Source organism: Epinephelus moara, chromosome 19 (genome assembly GCF_006386435.1).
Source record: "Epinephelus moara isolate mb chromosome 19, YSFRI_EMoa_1.0, whole genome shotgun sequence".
Lineage (NCBI taxonomy): Eukaryota > Metazoa > Chordata > Actinopteri > Perciformes > Serranidae > Epinephelus > Epinephelus moara.
The window spans coordinates 24,386,424-24,410,201 of NC_065524.1; the positions used below are offsets into that span (position 1 = coordinate 24,386,424).

The 23,778-nt window shown below is 41.2% G+C and overlaps 1 protein-coding gene and 1 long non-coding RNA gene across 3 annotated transcripts in view; one reads left to right on the forward strand and one right to left on the reverse strand.

Annotated features, from left to right (window-relative positions):
• Nucleotides 1–23,778, reverse strand: part of LOC126406366 (cGMP-dependent protein kinase 1) — a 146,452-nt gene that overhangs the window by 11,827 nt on the left and 110,847 nt on the right. For both annotated transcript variants that reach the window (XM_050070576.1, XM_050070575.1), the window contains exons 7-9: nt 23,423–23,517; nt 10,783–10,848; nt 6,837–6,911 (exon numbers count right to left, since the gene is read on the reverse strand). In XM_050070576.1, the coding sequence (XP_049926533.1) occupies nt 6,837–6,911; nt 10,783–10,848; nt 23,423–23,517 (236 nt within the window). The remainder of the gene's footprint in view (nt 1–6,836; nt 6,912–10,782; nt 10,849–23,422; nt 23,518–23,778) is intronic.
• The window catches only part of LOC126406369 (uncharacterized), a 202,746-nt gene that overhangs the window by 4,948 nt on the left and 174,020 nt on the right, over nt 1–23,778 (forward strand). The gene's annotated exons all lie outside the window — the stretch shown is intronic.

Genomic DNA, 23,778 nt, shown 5'->3' on the forward strand with positions numbered 1-23,778 from the left:
GTTGTGTGCCAACAGACCAACAGACATTTATCAAAAAAAAATGCCCCTACATGGAAGACTTGTTTAGATAAGTAAGCAGTCTTCCTTTGTGGTGCAGCAGGGATTAACTTTATTTACAGAGAAGTTAAACAATGATTCATTTTATGAGTTCTTCTCTGGGTTTGAATGTGATGAATAAAATGGCAAATGAGATTTACTTCCCTCTCAGCTTGTGTGGCCATTTGAGATGTGGAAAGAGGATTTTACTCCATCAGATCCACCAGATACATCATTGTAAGCCAGAACAATAAAACCTTTTCCCTAAGCTGCATATCAGTGGGCACAGTGGGGGCACGTGTTGGCAGGTTACTGAGCCCCGGCGTTTCTCAGAAACACATTAGATAACTAGGACAGCCACTGTTTGTTTGTGTATAAATAGGCACTACTACTAGCATGTAAGATTCCCAGGTGATCCTTTCATCGAACACTCCAAATCCCAAAATGCTCTCTGCTTAACAAAAGGATGGAGAGATGTTATGGAGAGTACACGCATTCCTGTGTGTGGGACGGGATTACTAATAAGGTCATGGGGCCTGACACGTGCACATGCATGGACTTATGAGTACACATAATGAAGGAGGACAAGAAAGAGATCATTTCATTTTAAAAAAGAGTAACAGTATGATTCAGCCAGCAGATGGCAGCGTTGCTCCATTAGAAGTATCAAGGTAAGGCGCAAATACTTGAAGCTGGTGAACGATAGATGACTCCAACCCTTTGAAGCTGAACCACAAAAAGAAGCTATTGTATTAAGTATGCAATTGAAGAATCAACCCATTCTTTTTTTTATTTTGGGCAAAAGATGAACTCGTCTTTACGCGGAGTACAGTAAGACAACCTTGAAACCAGCTGGTGAAGTTATCAGTACACTGCAGTGAATTGTAATGAATAGTTTTGTGACAGGAAAAACATTTGCCGTCGCTCTGTGTCTCAACTAAGGACACATAGGCTCTCTGGGAGTCGATGAATAGTGGAGATATTTACTAAACCAGCAACACAAATACTCATATAGATTTCTTTTCAGATAGGCAGAGAACAACACGGATGAAGCACTGGAAGGAATATGATACTGGCGAGCAGGCCTTGTGGAGCTGGAGCCATACATCCACCTTAAATAGCTGTCTTAAACATGACCTTGAATAAAAACGAACACAGAGCTCTGCTGAACAACACTGTAAAGTAACCCTGGTTAGATTCACAGAACATATATTTCGACATCTTTTATATGAAGCTGAAATGACACGTGACTTCTCGTCGTTACAAGGCAAATCTGTTCCCAGCACTGTTTCTCTGCAGGTCAAGTAGCCCCCCAGTGAGTGATAATCTGTATCAGCAAACGGATGAGATCATAAAAAATGATGCAATCCCCGTGTGTCTTAGTGTGTGTGAGCGTACATGTGAGAGTGTGTGCGCCATTGTCCTCATTTCCGTTGGTCTAGCCTGACTCGAGGGAAGGAGTTAGAGACGGCATCTCTGACCTTAAAGCTGACTCTCATTAAATGTCACTTTTATTTACCAGTAATTCTCACTTATTGAACTCCTCCACCTGCTCCACAGACGCGGGACGTGCTGAGTCATTGTGGGACCATTATTTTTCCATCAGTCTTCGTCGTGCTTGATGAGCCGTGATTAGCAGTAAGTGGAAAGTGAAGTGCAGGACAACTCCAAGTTTCATAAACTTTGATTTGAGACGTTTTATCAACAGTTTGAGAGGAGAATGAGACCAAGTTAATCACAAAAAAGTAGAAAACAAAAGCAGCTGTTGACCTGCCAGAGGAAAGTCAAAATTGCTTGTTTAATTTCATCAGGAAACCAAAGTTTTTAGAATATTTTAATGGCATTTTATGCCTTTATACGACAGATGGCAGGGTATGAGGGGAGAGGGAGCTCAGGGATGACATCCAACAAGGTCCCTGACCGAACGCAGGGACTATGCAGTTTGTGGTTGGAGCTGTCACCCACAGGCTCAGGGCCAGGGGACGTATTCTCAAATATTCTGAGAATACTCTCAAAGAGCTCCTAACTTAGGAGTGATTTAGGAAGTTCTCAGAGCAACTCTGAGTGAGGAAGGGACAGAAACTTTTACCTTAGTGAATAGGTGTGGTTGACCCCGTTGCTAGGTGTGATGCTTGCTTTTAAGAGATATGATTGGTTGTCACAGACACGCCCTTTGAAATGAAAAGAACTGCTGACTGTGAAAGTGTTGTCATTAGCTATGTTTCCATCCAAAAGTGATTCGAATCATTGGGAAATGTGCATTAAAAGAAATACGAATCCTGTGTGTTTCAATTAAATGTATGGACTTTGGTGAAAACTACGAACTCGCGGGAGTTTTCCGCAGAACCGGAAACAAAACAAGTCTTGCATTCTTCTTCAACGTTTTCTGGCGGTTGGCAACCAGCTTGTAAATGCATTACCGCCTTCCCAACCCGGAGTGTGGATATCACCATGGAGAGAGGTGCGCTACGTCAGACTTAATTCGAACATAACTGTTTCCATCCCCCGTTTTGCGAATCAACATTTTTTCTAACCAACCAAACCCCGGCTAAAACGAGCGTATTTTAGTTTGTGCGAATCAGGGGATTTCAATTCGAATTTTGGCGTTTCCATCATAATTTTCCAATGCGATACTTCTAGATGCGCATCTAAACAGGCTGATGGAAACATGGCTATTGTTAGTGTGATCACTCTGCTGATGGAAGGTTGAGACAGACCCAAGTCATCACTGCTGCACTGTTGCAAGTTTCCAGTTTTCCAAACATCTTTGTGTTGTGATCATTTTATTTCTGGCGTTACAGCATTATTGCATTAGGTGGGAAAGGCGTGCCTACCCCTAAGGAGATCGACCACACATATTATCCCTGCACAAGCTAATCGGTAGCATTTTATTCACTCACTGTCATCCAGCGTTTGGAGAATATTTCTTCTACCTCTTTGTGTTTACAGCATTTTCTCCTCTGCTAAAGACACTTAAGCCTCTTAAAAATCCTCCTCCCTGCTCGTAACAGCTTTTCACCTTAGGAGCTCTTTCAAGGGTTGTGAATAACTTTTATGTTTACAAGGACCTAGTCTTAACTTTAAGGGGAAATTCTAAGAAAACGTCACAACTCTAAGAATTTTCTAAAGACAACTCTTAGCACTAGGAAGCTTTATGAATATGGCCCCTGATGCATAAAACTCTGTGTAGATTCACAACCTAAACTGTGTGTATGCACAAAAGCAGAAATATGCATACATATTCGTCAGTTCTTTATGTTTTGGGGGCATTTGGGGGCTTCAAAGTGTCCATACATCACAGAGTTATAACACGATAAAATTTACACCCAGACCTTCAAAGATGAGCCGGACCTCTTGTGCTCTATAACAGTCGATTAAAGGTGTTCTTGGGTTTCAGGCTTGTTACAATGAATCATTGGTGACGTAACAGCTCCAAGACACTGCAGCTCTCACTGGGAGTCTACCTGCCGAAATCAGCCATGTGACGTCTCTGATGCTCTCTGGAATGTTTTTATTATTTAATTTATTCATTACTTCATTGCTACAATTATCAGATATATACTTGCTATCAGGCCCCCATATTTAAAAGAATTAATTGTATTAAAAATGTATTTGCTAGATAAACTACACCAATCAGTATTCAAATGTTGGTGTTCTGTAGAATAATCAGCTTATACCAATTTATAATGTAGGCCAAATCTGGCTCTCCCTCTCCTTTTCTCCACTATGAATAGTTTCCTATCCAAAGAGCATTTCTGAGGATGGCAGCTGAGACATTTTTAACAAAAGCAATCATTAAACTAATGCCCAGATCTATGGCCCCTAACCCCCTATATTCTTTGTTCTTATAAACATCTGTTAATAAACATCTGTTTGCATATCGCTACTCATTCCCCTCCACCGCTCATTTGACCTTCCAGTCAGAAATACAGTAAAGAAAGTGCAGTTTCACCGACTGGGTTGTATCAGCGAGGTTCCTGGATGCTGCCAGAGCAGCTGTCATTAGGCACAGCTGCGGCTATTTGTGGCATCAGTGCCACTAATTCACCACATTTTTGCAAACCATCATCGTGGTAAAATATGCATCATCATCATTATAATTAAATGTGAGAAGGATGATCAATGATTCATTCTCATGGCTCACGTTGAGATTGACCTGACAAAGTGACCCTCATGGGTTTACAAGACACCATCACAATGATGTTGCAGTAACAATTAAGAATACATGTTATTTAACTGCTCAGTCCAGAAACAGAATACTCTTCCATTTATCCCAGGCCTGGCAAAGAAATTCAGCCACAGAAGGGTTCGCGTTCTGAAATAAAACTCAACTTTTCATGATCATCCAACCAAAAGAATTCAACATAGGTAGAGGTCATCTTATTGAAAAGTGAATCCCTTATGTCTTCATATACAAGACAGTAAAACAAGAAGTGAACCTCAAATTCTGTCCTCCTCTGGGTTCATCTCCTGAATATCACAAAGTAACCTGTTCTGGAAAATAAATGACAAGTTGTTCAAGTAAGATAATGACTTAAGCTTATTAGTCCAGGGATGACAGTGGAAGATGTCCCAATTAAAAACCTTTTTTGTGAGTCTCTGATCCGACATCTTCACAAGTCTATTCCAAAGCTGCAGCATTTGACATTTATGCCGGATGTTCGGAGGTTCCCATCCCATATCTCCACTGATGGCCAAAACTCAAGTCAATTTATGGACACCCAGGAAAGATTGACTCGCTCTATAATGCACTGTGTTACAACTTGTATGTTCTTGGAAACCCCAAACACAGGACACACGAATTAAAGAGTTTTGTATAAGTATAAAATCCTAGATTGCCACATTGTTTAGCTTTGTTCAGTACAGATCTCAGTGCTCTACCTGCTGACTGACCTAGAACACTGACAGTCCCTTTAAATGACATGCTCCTCCAGCATCAGGCCAAGGTATTTATACTTTTATAAATGTGCTTTTGAGTGACATTTTACAGAGCACTGTGTAGCCTGCTAAACAACCAGTGAAATTGGCAAACAACCTAAAAATATTGTTGTCTGTCTCTCAATTTATATTTAATCTCGTTCTCACCACATCACCTGCAGCTATTTTAGCTAAAACCCGTGTGTACTCCTCATCTGAAGAATGTGTGAGGTGCACACATGCTCACAGCACATCCTTCCTCTATAAATACCAGTGTATGTGTGGGGAACAGGTGTTCGCATTGGTTTTCGTGTGTGCACATAATTTCTGCATCTGGTCTCTGGGATGTCGCAGTTTATTGTCGTAGCTGTGACCCACGGGTTACTAAACCACACCCCAAAAAACCTGATGTTTAAAATAAAATATGGCACTTTGGATAACATAATATTTTCCTGTCACGCCTACAGATTCTCACCGCGCATTCAGCTAAACAAAATACTTAAATCCTTATTTTATGCCGGCAGAAATAACAAAGAAGACAGGTGTATTGGCTCTACTTTGCATCGAGAGAAGCTTGATCAACAGCAACGCGCACATATATATTGTACATAGCAAGGAGGTAGTGTTTGAAGAAAAGACCTGTCAACCTCACAGAGAGCAGCTGTAGTTTGCAGTATAGTTACGGTACTGCTGCATGGTGCTTATCCGCTGTGACCAATTAGAGATAGTTTCCATCACCGTGGGATCCTGACTCAGGCAGGCTTTCCTCACCAAGAAACAAATGTGCTCTGCTGGGCGGGGAGCACCAGTAAGAGACGACACACACACACACAGCACACGGCGGGGAGAGCTACCTTAATCAGGATGAAAACAACTTTGATGTGACAGATTTTGAGGAGCAGAGGGAGAGAGCGGCTTTATTTTAAGATAAACTTCAGTGGAGAATAGGGTTGATAATAAGGTTATGAATGATGGCGATGATTTGTTGCTCATTTGCATAAAATCAATCTTAAATTAGCTTCCCCACAGGCCCGGCGATGGGAGGAATGGGCTGGAGAGCACATGCTGCAGGTCTCTTTCGATCACAGACATTAGCTGGCAATCAGCAGTGGTAGTGAGCCATAAGAGGGACCTGGCCAAGGCTGAATGCCAGAGGCAAGCCTCCCATTACACCCCCCGATTGTCTTCTCTCCTTCCTCAGTGCCTCCGTCCAACACAGTAACTGGTGTTATGTTCTGCTCCTTGCTGACTGAATTCCACCGACTCGCACAAGATGACTGACACTCTCGGCAGTCAGCTCGAAATCCAAAGCTTCGGACAGAAGCCTAGTCTGCTGTGTCACCCGTCTTGCTCCCTCCCTGCCTCTCTTCGCTCAGTCCATCCATCCACGAACATCCCTCTCTCCCTTTCTGGTGCGATAAGCTGTTCCTGTTCTCTGTAATCTGTCATTACTGGGTTCTTGTTTCTCCTCACCTTGACTCACAGCATAGCGCTGCGCGAGCGTGGTATCAGATTATGCCAGTATGTAGCGGCCTGTACCCCAAGATGCCCACCTCATTGCCAAGGTGCCTTCCACAGTGCCATTCTTTTGTTTCCATAGCAACGATAAATAGAGTACATATTAATTCCTCCAGAAATAGAGGCGGAGGTCATAGCCTCTGCTTTCTGGCCTGCCACAGGGGTATTGTGCTGTTATATAACAGACCTAAAGGCACGATGCATTAACAGTTGGCCCAAAGTATGTTCCATTATAAAAAGTTGCCGCTGGTGGGCAGTCATGATATGGCGCAAAGCTTTGGAGATTTATTGAATCTGTGAATTAATTTGTGAAATTTAGATGAACAAAACAAAATCAAAATCAAATTAATCAATTTGTGTCTTACTTGGCTTTGGCGTCAGCATCCTCATGGCCTTTACTGGACACGTCCTCCAATCCTCCAATCAGGTGCTTGAATGAACTGCAACACAGACATTACATCATACGATCAAACTTTTCTGAGGCTATTTATTTTGTTCAAGACTCTGCAACCTATACCAGCCCACATGTTATCCACTCACAGTATGTTTTGAATGCAGTTTGTACACTGCAGGCAATCTGTATAAGAAGCTGCTGTAATATATGACCAGACTGTCATAGAAAAAAATAAAAAAAACACTGCCAGTTACTATTAAATATTCATCAGTCTGCTTTTAGAGACGAGTTTCTAAAAATCACTGTAGAGCAGATGAGAAGACAGAGCTCCCCTGAAGAGGTGTAAAATAGTGTGATAGCAGGCGGGGGATGAGTGTGAATTTTTCGAGACAAAAGTAGAGGCTGTGCATAAATGTTTTAATGAATGAATAATGGAACAGAAAACATACTGCGCTGAGTGATTAAAAAAAGTCAAGATAGTCATCATTAGACACTAAATTCCCACGGCAATATTTTTGTTCTTTTAGTACTTAGTAAAGGCAGTTAAGGTATTTAATTAACTACATGAAACACCTGGATTATTTTCAGACCTTAAAGGGACAGTTCAACCCGAAATCAAATGCACATATTTTTCTTCTTACCTGTAGTGCTGTTTATCAGTCTAGATTATTTTAGTGTGACTTGATGAGTGTTGGAGATATCGGCCGTAGAGATGTCTGCCTTCTCTCCAATATAATGGAACTAGATGGCACTCAGCTTGTGGAGCTCAAAGCGCCAAATAAAGTATATTTGAAAAACTCAACAGGAATGTCTCTTTCCAGAAATCATGACCCAGTCAGTCAAAATAATCCACAGACCTTGTTGTGAACAGTTTCATGTAGGAACTATTTTCTTTCTACCAAACTACACCTCCCAACCATAAAAGAGCAACAGCAATATTCTAACTAATAGTTTCGCTACTGCTTGCTCACCTGAGCTAGCTAATGTTACTACTCAGCTGAGGAAGACACCATTTATCTCGCACATGAGTAGATGCACACTTCCTTCTGCGTGGTGATTCGGTTAATGGGTGTAGTTCGGTAGAAAGAAAATAGTTCCTACATGTAACTGCTCACAACAAGGTCTGTAGATTATCTTTAGTAACCGGGTTATGATTTCTGGAAAGAGACGTTGCTGTTATGGTTGTTAAAATGTTTTGGTTTTTTTGGCGCTTTGAGCACCACAAACTGAGTGCCATCTACTTCTATTATATTTTAGAGAAGGCAGACATCTTTACGGTCGATATCTCCGACACTCAGCAACTCGCACCAAAACAATCTATACTGATAAATGGCACTACAGGTAAGAGGAAAATATTTTTTATTTTTGGGTGAAGTGTCCCTTTAAATATTAAGACTACAATACAGTTTTTACTTGATATATCAGAACTTAATTATTAGGTGTGGGGGAAAAATTGATACAGCATAGTATTGTGATATTCTTGTGTGGCAATATCGTATCATATCGTATCATATCGAATCATATAATCAATTGCTTTTTCAGTTCACTAGATTTTGCTGCTGCTGCAAAAAATGGCTGAAGTGAGATAACCAGACTGAAAACTTATTAGATAAAACAGATGTTGACAAAGTTTTCCTTTGGAGATGTAATTTATAGTTGGAAAAAGATAATAAATTACAATATATTGCAGTATATTTTATCGCGATACTCTGCATATCACAACGTATTTGAAATCACAATAATATTGTATCATTTAGTTCCATTTATTTGAGGTCATTTTCCAACTTATGAAACACAAATATACTGGTAGATATACAATACATAAACATTAAGTTAATGTTTATTTTAGCAATATGGGGAAAAAAGGACGGACAAGGTGTAGGGTGAAGCCTTAGCTTATTACACCTACCCTTTTAACATTCATTGTTTTTGTCAGCTCCCTTTGAATTACACAGAGCAATAAGAAACTGACAGAACTCAGTACATTATATGGGTCTACTGTCTGCCCAAATATCCCAAACACATTTCATGTACACTTTGGTGTTCACACTTCAGTTTTATATTTGTTAATTATCTTGTGTTTAAATATTGTTTAATCCATTGTGTGTATTACACACTTAAATTTCTGTTTCTAACCCATTCCACAAATTTATTCCATATACTGACTTAAGCATCGTGATAATTCATGGATCCTCTGGTGATTCCCACCCCTATTAATTATCATTAGTATAAACACAGAGGAATGACAGTTAAGGATTACAATGAGAGATTGACTGCAGAATAATAAACTACACAGTACTCTAAGTTGCTGAAATAAAACCCTCCAAAGTTGTCCTCATGGGGAGATCTGCTACATGAAAAACAACGCTTCGGCTCATTTCCCTCTGAGGTATGGCCGCCTATGCAAAAGACTCCAAACATCCTGGAAGAACAAGTAACTGAGGCTGTTTTCATGCAAGGCTCATCAAGCTGTCAGCCAGACGATGTAATACATCTGGTGTTTTCTCCTGTTGAGACCATAATGCCTGTAAGCTGGGGCTGTTTCCGAGCCGAGCTTTCCTTTAAATGTTTGGCTGCTTAAGGTGTCTATTGCGCTGAGCCCGTGACTCCCTGCCGTTTGTTTTTATTCCCCCATCTCGTTCCAAATGTCTCTCTCCTCCTTTTCTTTTCCCTCCCGCACAGCTCCTGTAATTATCCTCATCTAACCTCTGAAGATGCACCGTGTCGTTTTGCTGCATCGCACATGCACAAACATATAGAAAACAAATAAGTGCACACAGACAGTTTAAAATACTGATAACCTTGAATCTGCACCAAAATTAGCCGGGCTGGGCGTCATGCAGAATGAGCTAGTTCTTGGGCTGTGACAGTATTAGCTGCTTGTATGACAGGCAGAGTCAAAGGCAGTGGTAATCACCTGCGCCAGATGACTCACTCACTATCCCCTCTGCCGGCCCTGAGGAAGGCCCATTTGTGCCTGCCGTGTTCCCTGAGGCTAGAGGGAGGCCCTGGGTAAGCTGATACCATCTCCTCCCAATGCCCAATCCATCTGCCTCTCTATTCTCACCACATGACTTCATGTTAGTGACAAAGATGCTCAGAGACTGAACCGTTTCCTTCGATAGTGACCTGATATAAACTTCTGTGGATCTACATTTTTAATGTCATCGCAGCACGAGGCTGAAAGTGTGGTTTTGCTCCCTGATAATCTCCTGACGAACATCAGTGGAAAAAATAGCCCTTGTTAGTCGTTCCTGTGCAAATCTAGCATAAATCTTAATATGTTAGTGAAGGTGATTTAGGATTTAAGACACATGCCTTCTTGGCGTCACGTAAGGAGCAAATCTCATAAGTTAAGTAGTCTGTAAAACATTTACATGAGAATTAGATTGGTCCTGACTATAGAAGCTGAATCAAACAGTAAGGTGATGAAGGGATTGCCTTTTATGACTCCCGAACTTTGGGAGTTGACGATCAAACAAGGTGCTGTAGGGAAGTTTAAGGGGAGCATGATCCTGCAAATGCACGATCTATTTCTCACCTCACATTTATTGAAATTAAATTTAATGGATGATTTAGGATAAATTCGACTTTTTACGTGAGAGCTTTGATGTTTCTTGAGTTTGGAAATTGAAAGTAATGACAGCTAAATGTGCGCCATGTTCATAAGGTGTAGCGAGGGTTCATGTTGATGTCTCAGTTACTCAGTTGAACTTGGAGAGCCTGTTCCAAGAAATTGAAGAAACTGTCCTCGCCTGACCATCAGGAGCAAAGCAGAATTCGGGTGCTAGTTTCGCATGGCTGCTCATGACAGACAGACGTTCTCACTGAGCTCTTTTACTACTTTAATGCTAAAGAAAAGGATCAGCAGTGCAGAACAGACATTGTATTTTGAGGGAAATAACATTGATACTCACTCTCTATCGATGACTAGACAGGTGACTGCTTCTGCTGCAATGACGTTGGCTGTCCTGATGTCCTCCCTGGACAAAAAGATCATACGACACAGTCAGGCATAAAAGCAAAACTGGCACATTTGATTAGTATTATTCATTTTAAATGCTTTATCAGAGCTGTGATGATGGAAACTGTCAAAAAGTAACACCTGTATATCAGTCTTATTCAACTCCATTCACTCCATAAATGGCGCTGGCACACAATAAAAACATCACTCTCAACAGGCAACACACATCGCTGCAAGATTGGCATTACTCTTTATTATATTTGACATCAAGTTCATCTTCCTCCGATGATGCTCCTTCTTCAGAGGAGTCCCCCCAATCGCACGAGTCCTCTGAGTCTGTATCCCATGAATCCATCCTTCACTGTGAAAGATTTCCTGCACACAGAGTCCCACAGCGATAAGCTCTGAACCAGCGCACTGCCCAGGGCAGCCCTCCAACAAAAGACACGTCTGTCGCACTTGTATTTAAACCTCCGGTCCAAGTGTAGTGTTATCCACTTTTAACACGGACTAAAATATTACAAAAAGACAGGAAATTCTTCAGGGGATGTCATAAGCAGATTATTTCTTGCCCCATCTTTTTTGAAAAAGGAAAAAAGAGAGATCATACTGTGGTTGAATTTAATATCCCGATGGGGAGGAAATAAAAAGGCTCTGCTCTAGATTCGAAAAGACTTGATTCAATTGAATTTTAAGTGCTAACAGTAGCCGACAATCACTCTCTGTGTCTGGTCTCAACTCGGACATACGGCAACCTATTTCAATGAGCTGAGGTGACAATTCCTCCTCGTGCTATGTCAACTCCCTCTGCCTTCCCTCTTCCAAACACACCCCCTCCTCATGCACAAACACACACACATACGTACAGTCTGCCTCACTCTTTTCTGCTGACCCCTTTGAATAAAGGTCACAGCTGGTGGGGGAACAACACATTTGGAAAGGTGAGGACTACAGAGGAGAGGAGAGGTAGTGTGTTGTCAGGGGCAAAGGATACATTAACAGGTTGACCATTGGGGCCCTCCAGCTAGCACAGCTCATACAGTATTTCATTCACCTCCGATAAGCCCCGATGGCCTGTATCCATGCTCTTCACACAATACTCTGGCAAACACTGCTCCACCTGTTCTTGTGTTTGCCCACAACAGCATTCAGGACCATTTACATAAGCACACTTACAGTATTAGTAACCAGGTTAATGGGTGAAAGAACAGCAAACGTCCCAGTTTGGATGGAGGCGCCGTGTTACACCGCGGTTGTTAATATTGATTATGTGATAATTCGTTTCGGGAACAAGAGTCATGATGAGTGGCAGTCAGTGGGAATTAGTTCTCAGTGGTTAACATTACACAAGACTGAGGTGGGAAGAGACGTTTTTGGATTTGCGTAATTAATAAAGGAAAGCATAAGAGACCTGCAAAGCATAAATTTAATGTGATGATTATTAAAATATTCAGAAGCTGAAAACGGAGTCAACTTATTCTGTTAAGGGCTGCTGAGGCACAAATGCTCGTAATGTCCCAGCTGTGGATTTATGACATTACACCGGCTGTACAGTCATTTTTCAAAAGCTATCGCCACTACTGCTACAAATTTACCTGTCGCTGCCAAACAAATTGAACAAGATTTTTAATCCTGTCATATACTGTACTGCATGTTTCCAAGGACAGTAGATATTCAGTCAAAATGCTGAGTAGTTATTGGTCAATAGTTCAAGAATGCCAAGGATTTAAACAACTTTAAAAGGGGTAGATTATGCTTTTCTTTATTTTCTATCACAAATATATGTCACAATGTTGTATGTTCACATTAAATGTAAAGTGTTTACTGTACTTTGGCTGCAAGATGGCGTCACCTCGTCACAGATGTCTTTATGTGGTCTTATGCTACAGGCACGCGACTGCAAATATTTTCATTACATAGCCTTCTCTTCTATATGTAGCTCCATGCTGACGTCAGGGAAACATGCAATCCTGGTCGCTAATGTTGTTAATTTCTCCCCTTTGAGAGAGGTTTTTATTGGTCATTTTTAACAGGAGAAAGTGACACAATACAGTCATTTCCCGGCTGCAGGTACACTGCTGCATGTACATGCTGACGTCAGAGAAACATGTAATCTTGGTGGCCGAAGCAGTTAAATTGTCCCCAGTTTTGGATCGTGTTCATGCTTAAGCACGTCCAGTTGTAAAGATTTTGGTTTAGAAGCTTTTATTGGGGGTTTTGCACGGTAGAAAGTGCAGCTGTTCTTTGTTACAAACCACGGCTGCAATAGCGGTGGTGCAGAAACGCTGACCAATTATGGCAAACTGGGCTTTTCCATGTAGGGGGCTTAAAGAGATGGGTGCTAAAACAAAGCGCTTCAAGTGGGATTTATACTTGTGTGTCAGCTTTATGCAGACCCTACGCTGTAGCCTACGCATGTGGCCTACACCGTTGTTAGTATTTATACCTGTACGATGGTGTGTCTGTGTCACTCTGTAGTTACACTTTCAAAACACTTTTCAGTGGCAGGGTTTCTGTGAAGCGCTGTAAAGTTTAGTTGATTCAAAACACACATTAAACATGGCTTCATAGCAACAATTTCAAACACAAGTACGCAAATCGTCTTCGCTATAACTCGGAGTATTCACAGACAAAGCACTTGTCTTTATCTGGACACATTTTCCTCACAAATACAACATGCTAATGTTATTAGCACAAGCCTATGGCATTTTACATTGTATAAATTAGCCTAGTGGCTAGCGGACTTTTCCCCTACTCATATGAAGCCAGGGACAACAACAACATTTAACAAAGGTAACGTTACAAAATTTGGCTCCGCTACAATTCACAAGGTTCACTGACAAAACAACTGTCTTATACTTAATACGTTTTAAACAAACAAATATAAGATGCTAACGTTATTAGCACAAGCCTATGGCATTTTACATTATATAAGTTAACCTGGCATATAGTGGAGATTTCCTCTACCCATACGAAGCCAGGATAAATCACACACAAGACCTAAAATGCTATTTTATGGAGGCTTTATTGTCTTCACAATTTATTGTTTCTTATTTGTGAAATAAAAGTAAATAAAAGCTTCATTTCCACTGAGGGAAATGGTTTCGGCTTACAAAAATAGACAGTAGATATGTGAGATACACACTTGTTTTAAACATTAAAGCATTTTCTGGTTTCATACCCAAAATACTTAAGTATGAATTTGAAAATGAACAAAATAGGTCCACTTTAAATAACCTTTATCTGACGTTAATACATTTTAGAAGATCATGCATCACAATGATAGATATTAAAACTAAGAGCAACTCATCAGACACACACACAGTTTTCTTATTAGTGATAAGGAGCTACAACTACGGCGACACCCACAATCTGTCACATGAGTTAATTTGTCTTATAAAAGGAAGTGCACAGTGTTTGTATCATTTACTAACCATGGTGATCCAACACAACACTTTGGGCTATATTGAAATAGCGCTTACATAAGCGCGGATCATCCTTGAGAGACCTCAAGGGTTTCATATTAGAGAGCAGCTTGTTACACCTGTCCCCCGCTGCTCGAACGCGGCCGAGGAAAACAACTTAGTGTGCCATTGCGTTGATACTAGCGATGTTCTATGTGAAACACAATCACTAAACAATATCTGTCAGAATGAATTATTTGCATGCTGCTGAGCCGAAGTCATCCAGTAAGCCCAAGATGGCTCTGCACTTGTTAATTGGAGTGCAACGAGAAACGCATTGGAAAACAGACAAGCACACACACATACAAACACACACATGCACCAGCAAAGTCGCACTAAAAGCAGCTGCATGCTGTGTCTGGAATGTCCTTTGGACTTACACAGGAGGGAGCCTGTGGTGTTGATTTCCAGTAGATAGTTGAAATGAACCTGGTAATTGGACAGTGATCTGGTGTCCTGGGAAGGGGGTTATGAAAATAACGTACAGGCTTGGAAGCTGAGAGCCGGGCAGTAGCTGTGGGCTGCAGTGTGTGAAGTAAAGCCGGGGTCAGGACCGGGGCAAGAACAAGAGGTGGCTGTGGGATACACAACCAATCATCTGCGCTTTAATTCTGTGACTGAGAGGTATTGAGGTGGGCTTGGATAGCTGCGTCACAGGTTGGTGTTGAAGTATGTAAGTAAGTGAATGTGCCTTTGTTTATGCAGCTTTTCTCCATTAACTACAAATGGTGCATTTTATCTGCAGTGTGAACACTTTCCAAGGCATACCAGACATTTTTACATTTATGAATATATTTTTCCTTCTCTTCCAGGAAGCCACTAGAATAGCATGTTTTAACATCACCTTGAAACCCCATGCTGATTGGTGCATTTGTATTCTTGTTTTTCTAAACTTCACCAGATGAAAGTGATAGCTGCGGAACATTATTTCACTCGCAAGCTATGCTGTTAGAGTAACCAAACACAGTGTGAAACAGATAGAAAGGTTACTCTCAAGCGTCAGATGTCTGAGCTCGCCGCAAACACGTGAAAACACTAACTAGGAACCTGTGTTTCTCATGTATGGACTTATTTTAGTGGCCTTTTATGGCAGCGTTTGCGTTCATTGTTTCTCATCCTGCATTTGACGGATCAGTGTGTCTGAGTGCTACTTCTGAAAATGTTATTTATTTTGTGAATTCGGGGCTCTGTAGCTGCAGCTGACTCTCAAAGCTTAATGCTGTTTTCAGCTCTCACACTCCTCCATCCCCATCCCCACCCCCCCCTTGGGTTCAAACACCTAAAATACATTTCTGGCCTCTGGGAAATTCTGAAGAAACAGTCCCTGTTCATAACTGCATCACAACACAACAATAGTGCATGTTTCCAAAACAAAAAGGGACAACATGGGATTCACTCGACAAAGTACTTCCCAAGCAGTCTGGAAAAAGCCTCAAATCTTTTGATAGCTGATTTCCATGCTGTGATGGTATGAACTGAGAGCAGTGGCTGTATAAAATGAGAGATGGCTTCAGCCGTAAAATCTATGGTATGCCTCAGAGCAAAGTAAAATATACAGAGGATACAGGCAGAACATAAAGCAGCAATGTACAAGTTGAATACACAGAGGAAACAGACAGGAACATACAGCAGCAGTGTATGAAAAAACGTACAGATTTGTAGCTGGAGATGGCAGAAGTTAATGCTTTGACTCGTGGGGAATGAGCTATTATAAGACAGAGGGTATGGCTCAGAGTGAAGGGAGATGGGTGATTCTACAAAGCCACATTCAGACTGACAAGCACTACATCAAAAAAAATGGAGCATTCATTTCAATGAGACCATTGTGTTGCGCATTGTGCTGCTGGCCAAACATTTCTGTGCAAGAGAACAGACCAGGTAACAAGTCTCAAGCTATTGCCTCTGTAAGGCTGAGCTAAATGTTTACAGAATCACAATCAGAAATACTTTATTGATCCCTTAGGGGAAATGATTCATTACAGCTGCTCAGATATAAAGAATAGAGCACTATAAGAAATAAATATAAAAGAGTTTGAAATAAAAGTATGTAAATACAAAGCTATACAATAAAATAGAAATGAAATGAACATTAAAATAATAATGCATTATGCTACAGTGTACTTAAGACACTAAAAATTAAAACATTAAAATATATATCGTCACTGTGCTGAGGCTGCTAGTTTGAAAATTAAACTACAATATATACATCAGGAGAATAAAACTATAGAATTAAAGTAAACATAAGAAATATGTATACTAATATGTATTGTATGTTGAACCGATATATACACTCAAGAGGTAAAAAGAAAGCATGTTGATATGCTTAAAATGATAATATTAACTTGTTGATGTTTGACCATGTTCATTATCTTAGTTTAGCGTATTTTTGTAGCATATGCTAATTAGCCCAAAACACAAAGTAGAGCTGCGGCAGATGGGAATGTCTTTTTTTTGGGTATGTGTGGTATTAGTCATGACCCAAAGTACTGCCCAAATTAAAGATCTGACTAAATGATGGTATTAGATGAAACGTTAAGGGATCACCAGAGTGATTACAAATGATATTATACAAATACGGTGATCTAGAGGAAAGTCAGAGAATCACTCAAGTCATTAGGGTTCATCTTCCTGGGACCATGAGTGTGTGTACAACATCAGTGCTACTGTTAAAGGTATAGTGCACCCAAAAATGAAAATTCAGCCATTATCTACTCACCCAAGGACGTCATTTGAACTCAGAGTTCAAATGACATTTTTCCAAACAACTTTTTATGTCGGGGCTTCAGGACACTTGGATCACTACGGACGAGCAGTATGGAGATATTTTGTGGTTTCAATAATGTGTTTTTTGACATCTTAATCTGGGGCGCCGTAAGCCTCCATTAGGTGGAGTTGTGCTGCTACCCCCTCTCCCCTGGGATCTCCGCAAGGGATGTGAGGACTCTAAAACTTCACCTGAGCCTCCCTCGGCATATGGGTGAGTAGATAATGGCTGAATTTTCATTTTTGGGTGCACTATCCCTTTAAGATTTTTCAGTCTGGACTAAATTGATGGACTGACCAACACTGTCATCCTGAGTCGAGCTGGCAGCATGGCTAAAGCCTTATAGAATGGCCCTTGTAGCCATAGGCGTAGATTTTTGGGGGTCACATGGGACATGTCCCACTCAAAATTTAGAACATTTGCCTTTGTCCCCCCACAATAAAAAATGAAAGTAGCAGAGGACTTTTATTTTAACGAAATTAAAGACATTTTTACCATAAATTGATGCAGAAAAATTCCCTAAAATGCAGGAACTCAGGTGTTAGATGCTCAAAATTTCTTGGCGGAGGAACCTAAACCCCAAGTTTAATGTGTGTCCCTCCAATTTTACAAAACTTAAACAAAAACAAAACTTACGCCCTTGCTTGTAGCGGTGTGCTTGGAATAATAATAATCCTTATTTATAAGGCGCTTTTCAAAACAAAGAGCTTTATATGTCAATAATTAAAAGAGACAGGACATGTAAACAACTTTTAAAAGAACTGATAGAAACACTATATAAAAACAGAGGAAATAAAAGACAGTCTGAATGAACATAAAACTCAAGTAAAATCAGGAAAGGCTCTCTGATAAAAGTATGTTTTGAGAAGGGGCTTAAAAGAGATCACTGAATCACCCGACCTGATTTCCTGAGACTGTTCCAGAGCCTCGGGGCCCTGATAGCAAATGCTCTGTCCCCTTTAGTTTTCATCTGAGCCTCTGGAACAGACAAAAGGACCTCAAAGTACATCCTGGTGTGTATGATACTAAGAGGCTGGAAATATAGCTGGGAGAGGGACTATGAAGAGCCTTTAAAGTGATCAGTAAAATCTTAAAATCCATTCTAAAACATACTGAGAGCCAGTGTAAAGAGGCTTTAACTGGAGCGATGTTAGTCTCCTGTTGAATCAGGACAAACGTATGCTGTTGTATTAACGTTCCAGATTCCTAAAACCCTGCAACAAATGAGTAAAAACTCCTGTGCAGTGTTGATATCTGCTAAACCGTAGAAGTGGACTTCCTGGTTTGTCTCATCTTCCCACCGGTATCCGTGGCAACTATCCACACTGACATGGCCTCTCACTGTGGTTTATCAGCGGGCTATTGTTGGTCTGAGCATGGTCTGACACTGACACCAAACACATTTATGTCCGTGACATCACACTTTTTTTATATCAATCTCTCATCCTGTACTGGAACACCCCAACAGACATACACTTAATACACTGAGGAGAGGAGGTCAGGTCACATATTGTCCGTGCTACTGATGGATCTACACCTCAAATGAAAGTTCATACTTCACAGGAGGTGTGTGACATGAGATGTTGTTGGCAACGTACAAACAGTTTCAAACCGGAAGTCCATCTTTTCCTGGAACATCCACCAACGGCACATAAGTAGCCTATTCATTAAGGGCTATACGGCCCTTTGGAGAAAACATGTAATCTGATATTTCTCAGCTGCTTTAATGTATACACATCACACACAGCGCTCCGCAGGCTCCAACAAAACCATTATGGCTGGCAGGAGAGCAGACTTTGATTTGTAAATATGTTGTTCTCACAGATCAAAGGCAGCGTCTTCAGATGGACAGAGCAGCCTTTGAGTAGGAGCTATTGAGTTTCATGAGCGAGGACACACACAGTTAACTTCTAATTACAAAGATGGCCCTGCAGAAGAGCCCTCTGATCAAAAGCCTGGTTCCAAGATGGCCAGCATCTCAATCATTTGAATTTGCAAGACATCCTTCACCATCAAAGGTGTTGTTGAATGGGCTCCTCTAGTTCAAGACACTCCAAGACAAAAGGAGTTTGTGACAACAGATGATAACAAGCAGAGCCCGAGGTGGGGAGAGCACTTTGTTTTAGTGGGGTGTAGGAAAGATATTGTTTCCTTGGTTAAACAAATCATGAGACGCTCTTAGAGGTGCTCTGAAGAGCTTTTCAAAGCTGAACACCATATCCTGGTAAACACTACAAATGCACTGATGTAAATATATATGGATATATTTAAAGTCAAGATGAAACGGCATTTCAAAGTAATCTCGCTCCAGTATCGTGATGTATTTCCAAGTGAAACAGGGTAGGCAGGAGGGATATAACAGTAAAAGGAATTTGATTTGATTGTTCAGAAGCGGCCGTGTCATAATGGTTATAACAGTGAGGCCCTGACCCGAGGGACGCAAAGGAATGACTCACCCTACTTCGCCTTAGATTGGTTAGCACTTATCCCCTTCATTGATTGGATTGGTTAGTTTAAGGCAAGAGGAGTAAGATAAGCTCAGGTTAGGGTAAGAATGGGGCACCCAGAAGGTCAGCGGGTAGAGCGGGCGCCCCATGTAGGGTAAGAACATCCGGGTAAGCCAATCAAAGTAAGGGTAAGGTGCGTCATTCTTTCGCTATCCAGCAAAATGCGAATTTGCGACCCATTTGATATAACACTGGCCACACTGCTATCTGTCAGTACCTCTATAAAATGCCTTGCACCTAATCTAAAGCTTTCACAAATACCTCTTTCCTCAAGTGGATAAAGCTGTTTATAAAGCTTTAAATGACCTCGCCCCTCCATATATCAGAGATTTTCTATCATGTTATGTTCCAGCCAGATCGCTGTGGTCCTCCACTGCTTTACTTTTAAATGTTCCTCATGTGTCCCATAAAAGTCCTGGTAAGAGCACGTTCTGTTTATACACCCCTAAACTGTGGAATGTGCTACCTCTGGATATTAGAACGGCGAGCTCTCTCTGTATTTTTATACACAAATTGAAGACTTATCTTTTTAATCTGGCTCTAAATGTGGAGTAACGTTACAGTCTTGATTTAAGTGATTTATTTACTCTCTTTTTAGTCTGTGGAGTAGAAATCATATTTTTCTGTTAGTTTGTTCTGTTTTGGTTGGTTTGCTTTTTTAATATTTTATTGTCTTGTGTCTGTGTCATTCCAGTTTTGCCATGTGAAGCACTTTGGGCTGCATGTTTATATGAAAGGTGCTCTATAAATATAGCCGAGTTGAGTTAAAGGACAACTTCTGTATTTTTCAACCTGGGCTCTATTTCCCCATGTGTATGTGTGCGTATGATTCACATACACATACTCATTTACATTACCAAGCGGGGACGCCATCCACCTCTCTGCTCTAACACTGACTGACAGCTGACTCCACTCATTCACACTCACCACTGCCCCAGGGCCGCTACAATATGCTATCTACAGAGATAGCACTGGCGATCTGAACCGGTCAGTGGCGAAAAAAAGCACTTTTATACGGGACGCATTTGCCCCCATTACCGTTTTAGCTTGTTTCGCGGCTCAATACTGAACCAATTTTAGAACGAGTGGTACCCATGAATCATACGCACACATACACATGGGAAAATAGAGCCCAGGCTGAAAAATACCGAAGTTGTCCTCTAAATTCAAGCCCGTGGACTGTAACCATAGTATTTTGGGGAAATGGAACCAAACTGACAGAGCATGCTGTTGCTGCCTTGCTAACTTATGCTTAGCTCTGTGCGGCTAAACGTTACAGATTGATTGATGGGTGAATGTCATTATATCATTGGTTGGAATTAGCAGGTACTAGATTATGTTTGCAAAGGTCATTGAGTTTTTGTATTTTTGTGGCATATATTGTTAAATAGGTTAACAAAATGGCTGCAGATATGAAAGCAAAGGGTTAAAACGGCATTTTTTATTTCATCTCGACTTGAAGGATATGCGTTATATATCATGCATATATCTGTGTGTGTGTGTGTGTGTGTGTGTGTGTGTGTGTGTGTGCGCTCATATACAAACTCATCAGTATGATATTTTGCAGTCGTCCTTTCAAGAAGTCACTGAATTCCTGGAAAATTCGACACAAAAGCAGCACAGCTGCTCGATCCATTATAAATTAGTACTTTGTGTCATGCTCTCATTCATCAAACAGCACCTTTTTACATCCCATTAGTGTAACAGGATCAGATTTCTATTTGAAACCACCTACTCCTCCCACCGCCAAGAGTTCAAGCTTCCCATGCCTTACATGTTCTGCATGCATATTAATGCTCTGTCATCTTTTATATCCTATGGCCATTAGCTTTAACATATGGGGAAGCCCAACCATCTATGCAATGCCAGCTATCACCCTGACATCACATAGTGCATCTGGAGGGCTCCTTTCTAAAAATAAAAATGATTTATGGTGTGTGTTTTGACAACACATGAGATTACATTTTATATTTCACATGATAGTGCTTTGGTTCAACTTGAGTCTCTTTGTATTTTAAAGTGCTTGCTGTGTGCTCCTGAAATGTGCCTGTTGAGGGCTTGACAGCTTTCACATTCGGCCACAAGATGGCGACCTCTCCATTTTTTTTCATGTTAACACTGTTGGCCAACGCATTCAAATGTTCTCTCATGTGTGCATATGTTCTCTGCTTCTACCTGACCCCTCACAGACACAATACACTTCAGACTATTTTTTTACCTCTGCCCTGCCCCTGTTTTAATAATACATTGCGCAGAGAGGTGCACAGTCATGACAAGACAGGACAAACAGCAGGGTAAAAATATCACCACAGGGCACGGGGCTTTGATGCCAGAAGCCGTATAAAATATTTTTATTACACTGAAGTGTTCTTTCGGTGGAGGTATTTGTGTGCTCAGATGGCACCGAATGTTAGCAGCGGCTGTGAATCATCTGATCCGTGCAGTATATACAGCCTGGTTACTTCAAACATGCTTCAGTACATCACAGCTAGAAATCCCTGGCACAGGCTGATATAGCATAGATGTTTATAATGCTGTGGGGCGTAGATTTTCAGTGGACGCAAGGGCCACAACCCCCTCGATACTTATAACCCCACAATATAAATATGAAGGTAGAAGAGGACTTTTACTTGGACAAAACTGAATAAATTTGCACCATAAACTGATGCAGCAAGGGCACAAATGTTGCATAAAAATCACCAGAATGCAGAAAATTAAGTGTTTGATGCTTAAAATTTGACCCCCAACCCTCCCCTGTTTAATTTGTCTCCCTTCCCAATAACAAATTGAAACCTACTCCCTTGCTGGGGACTACTCGCGCTTGGCTTACATCTGCATAATACATGTTTATCTCTGTTGACATAAACTGTCGTGTTAGTGACAGCCGCTGTGCTCACACACTTAAGACAACCGTTCACAAAAGATGGTGAAAATTCATTATTACAGTCAAGGACAGAACAGAGATGTCCTTGATAACCACGATGCTCTGGCAACCAAGACAGGAAGTGAGAAAGAAAAGACAAAAGAGGCACACAGATAATATTGTCTAAATGAAATGAGTCTCCAGCTGTGAGCACACTGTACGACTGTCGGACCCCATAAAGTCGACTCAAAATAATGACTTTTTCCCCCCTGTAGTTTCTGCGTGACATGGCCGTGTGCAAAATATAGCACAGACAGGTTGGTGTGGTTGTGAGGGGATCTCCACTGTCAGCTCGACATAGACACTTATTTGCTTTTGGTTTGGGCAGAAAATAGAGCTTGAGAAAGAGGAGCACGCCACAGTAATCGTACATGCCCTCGTTTGCACTCTCCGAGAAGGGGGTTGGAGGTAACATGGCTGCTGTTGTGATTCCATAACCAATCATTTAGAAATGTTACCTGCTCAAATCTTAAGACAACAGTATTTTCAGATGCAGAAACATCTAATCTGATGGAAAGCATTTTGATTTCTATGACAGACTCTTTCCCACCTGCTCAAACTTAACACGCTTTTTTTGGTTCAGAGATAGAATATGCGTGTCACATCTCAAATATGCGTCTGGAACAGCTACAGTAAATCAGGCCTGAAGTTGTGTAACGCGTGCCCCGGCTTTAAGAATTCCCAAACACTTGGCAAGTTATCACGCCTCTCAAGAGGAGTGAGCGGCAGAAAAAAAACAGGGACAGATAAGAGCTGGAGGCTGGCTGATAGCAAATTAGAAAGGATAGATGCACGTTAAGTACAAGAGGGAGGATATTAAAGAAAGGTTGCGAGTGAAAATTAGAAGGGAAGTGGGTGACAGTGAAGGAGACAGAAACAGCAGGAGAACAGAAGATTTAAATTGGAAGAGGCAGTGTTATTAAGAACAATCTTACCCTTGCAGTGCTTTCTCTCCGAACCAGCCGCCTTTTCCGAGGCTACGTAGGTAGACGGGCTCTCCATTGGGCAAGTCTTCCCTGGTCACATTAACCTGGCGAAAAAAGGACGGAGATGCAGGCGGAGGAGAGTTAAAGAGAGCAGTGTGACAGGGAGGAAGATAGGAAGCAAGAGAACAAAGACGAGGCCCCTTATAACAGTGTGAGGATGTGCGGCAGGTGAAGGAGAGAGTATTTCATTTACACATCACTCCAAAAGAAAGTGACACGTATATGAGTTCTCACGATGACAGGTTAATCATACTATTACAAACGGCCGTGACAGATATCTCCGTGCATGAGTAGTCTGTTAGAAA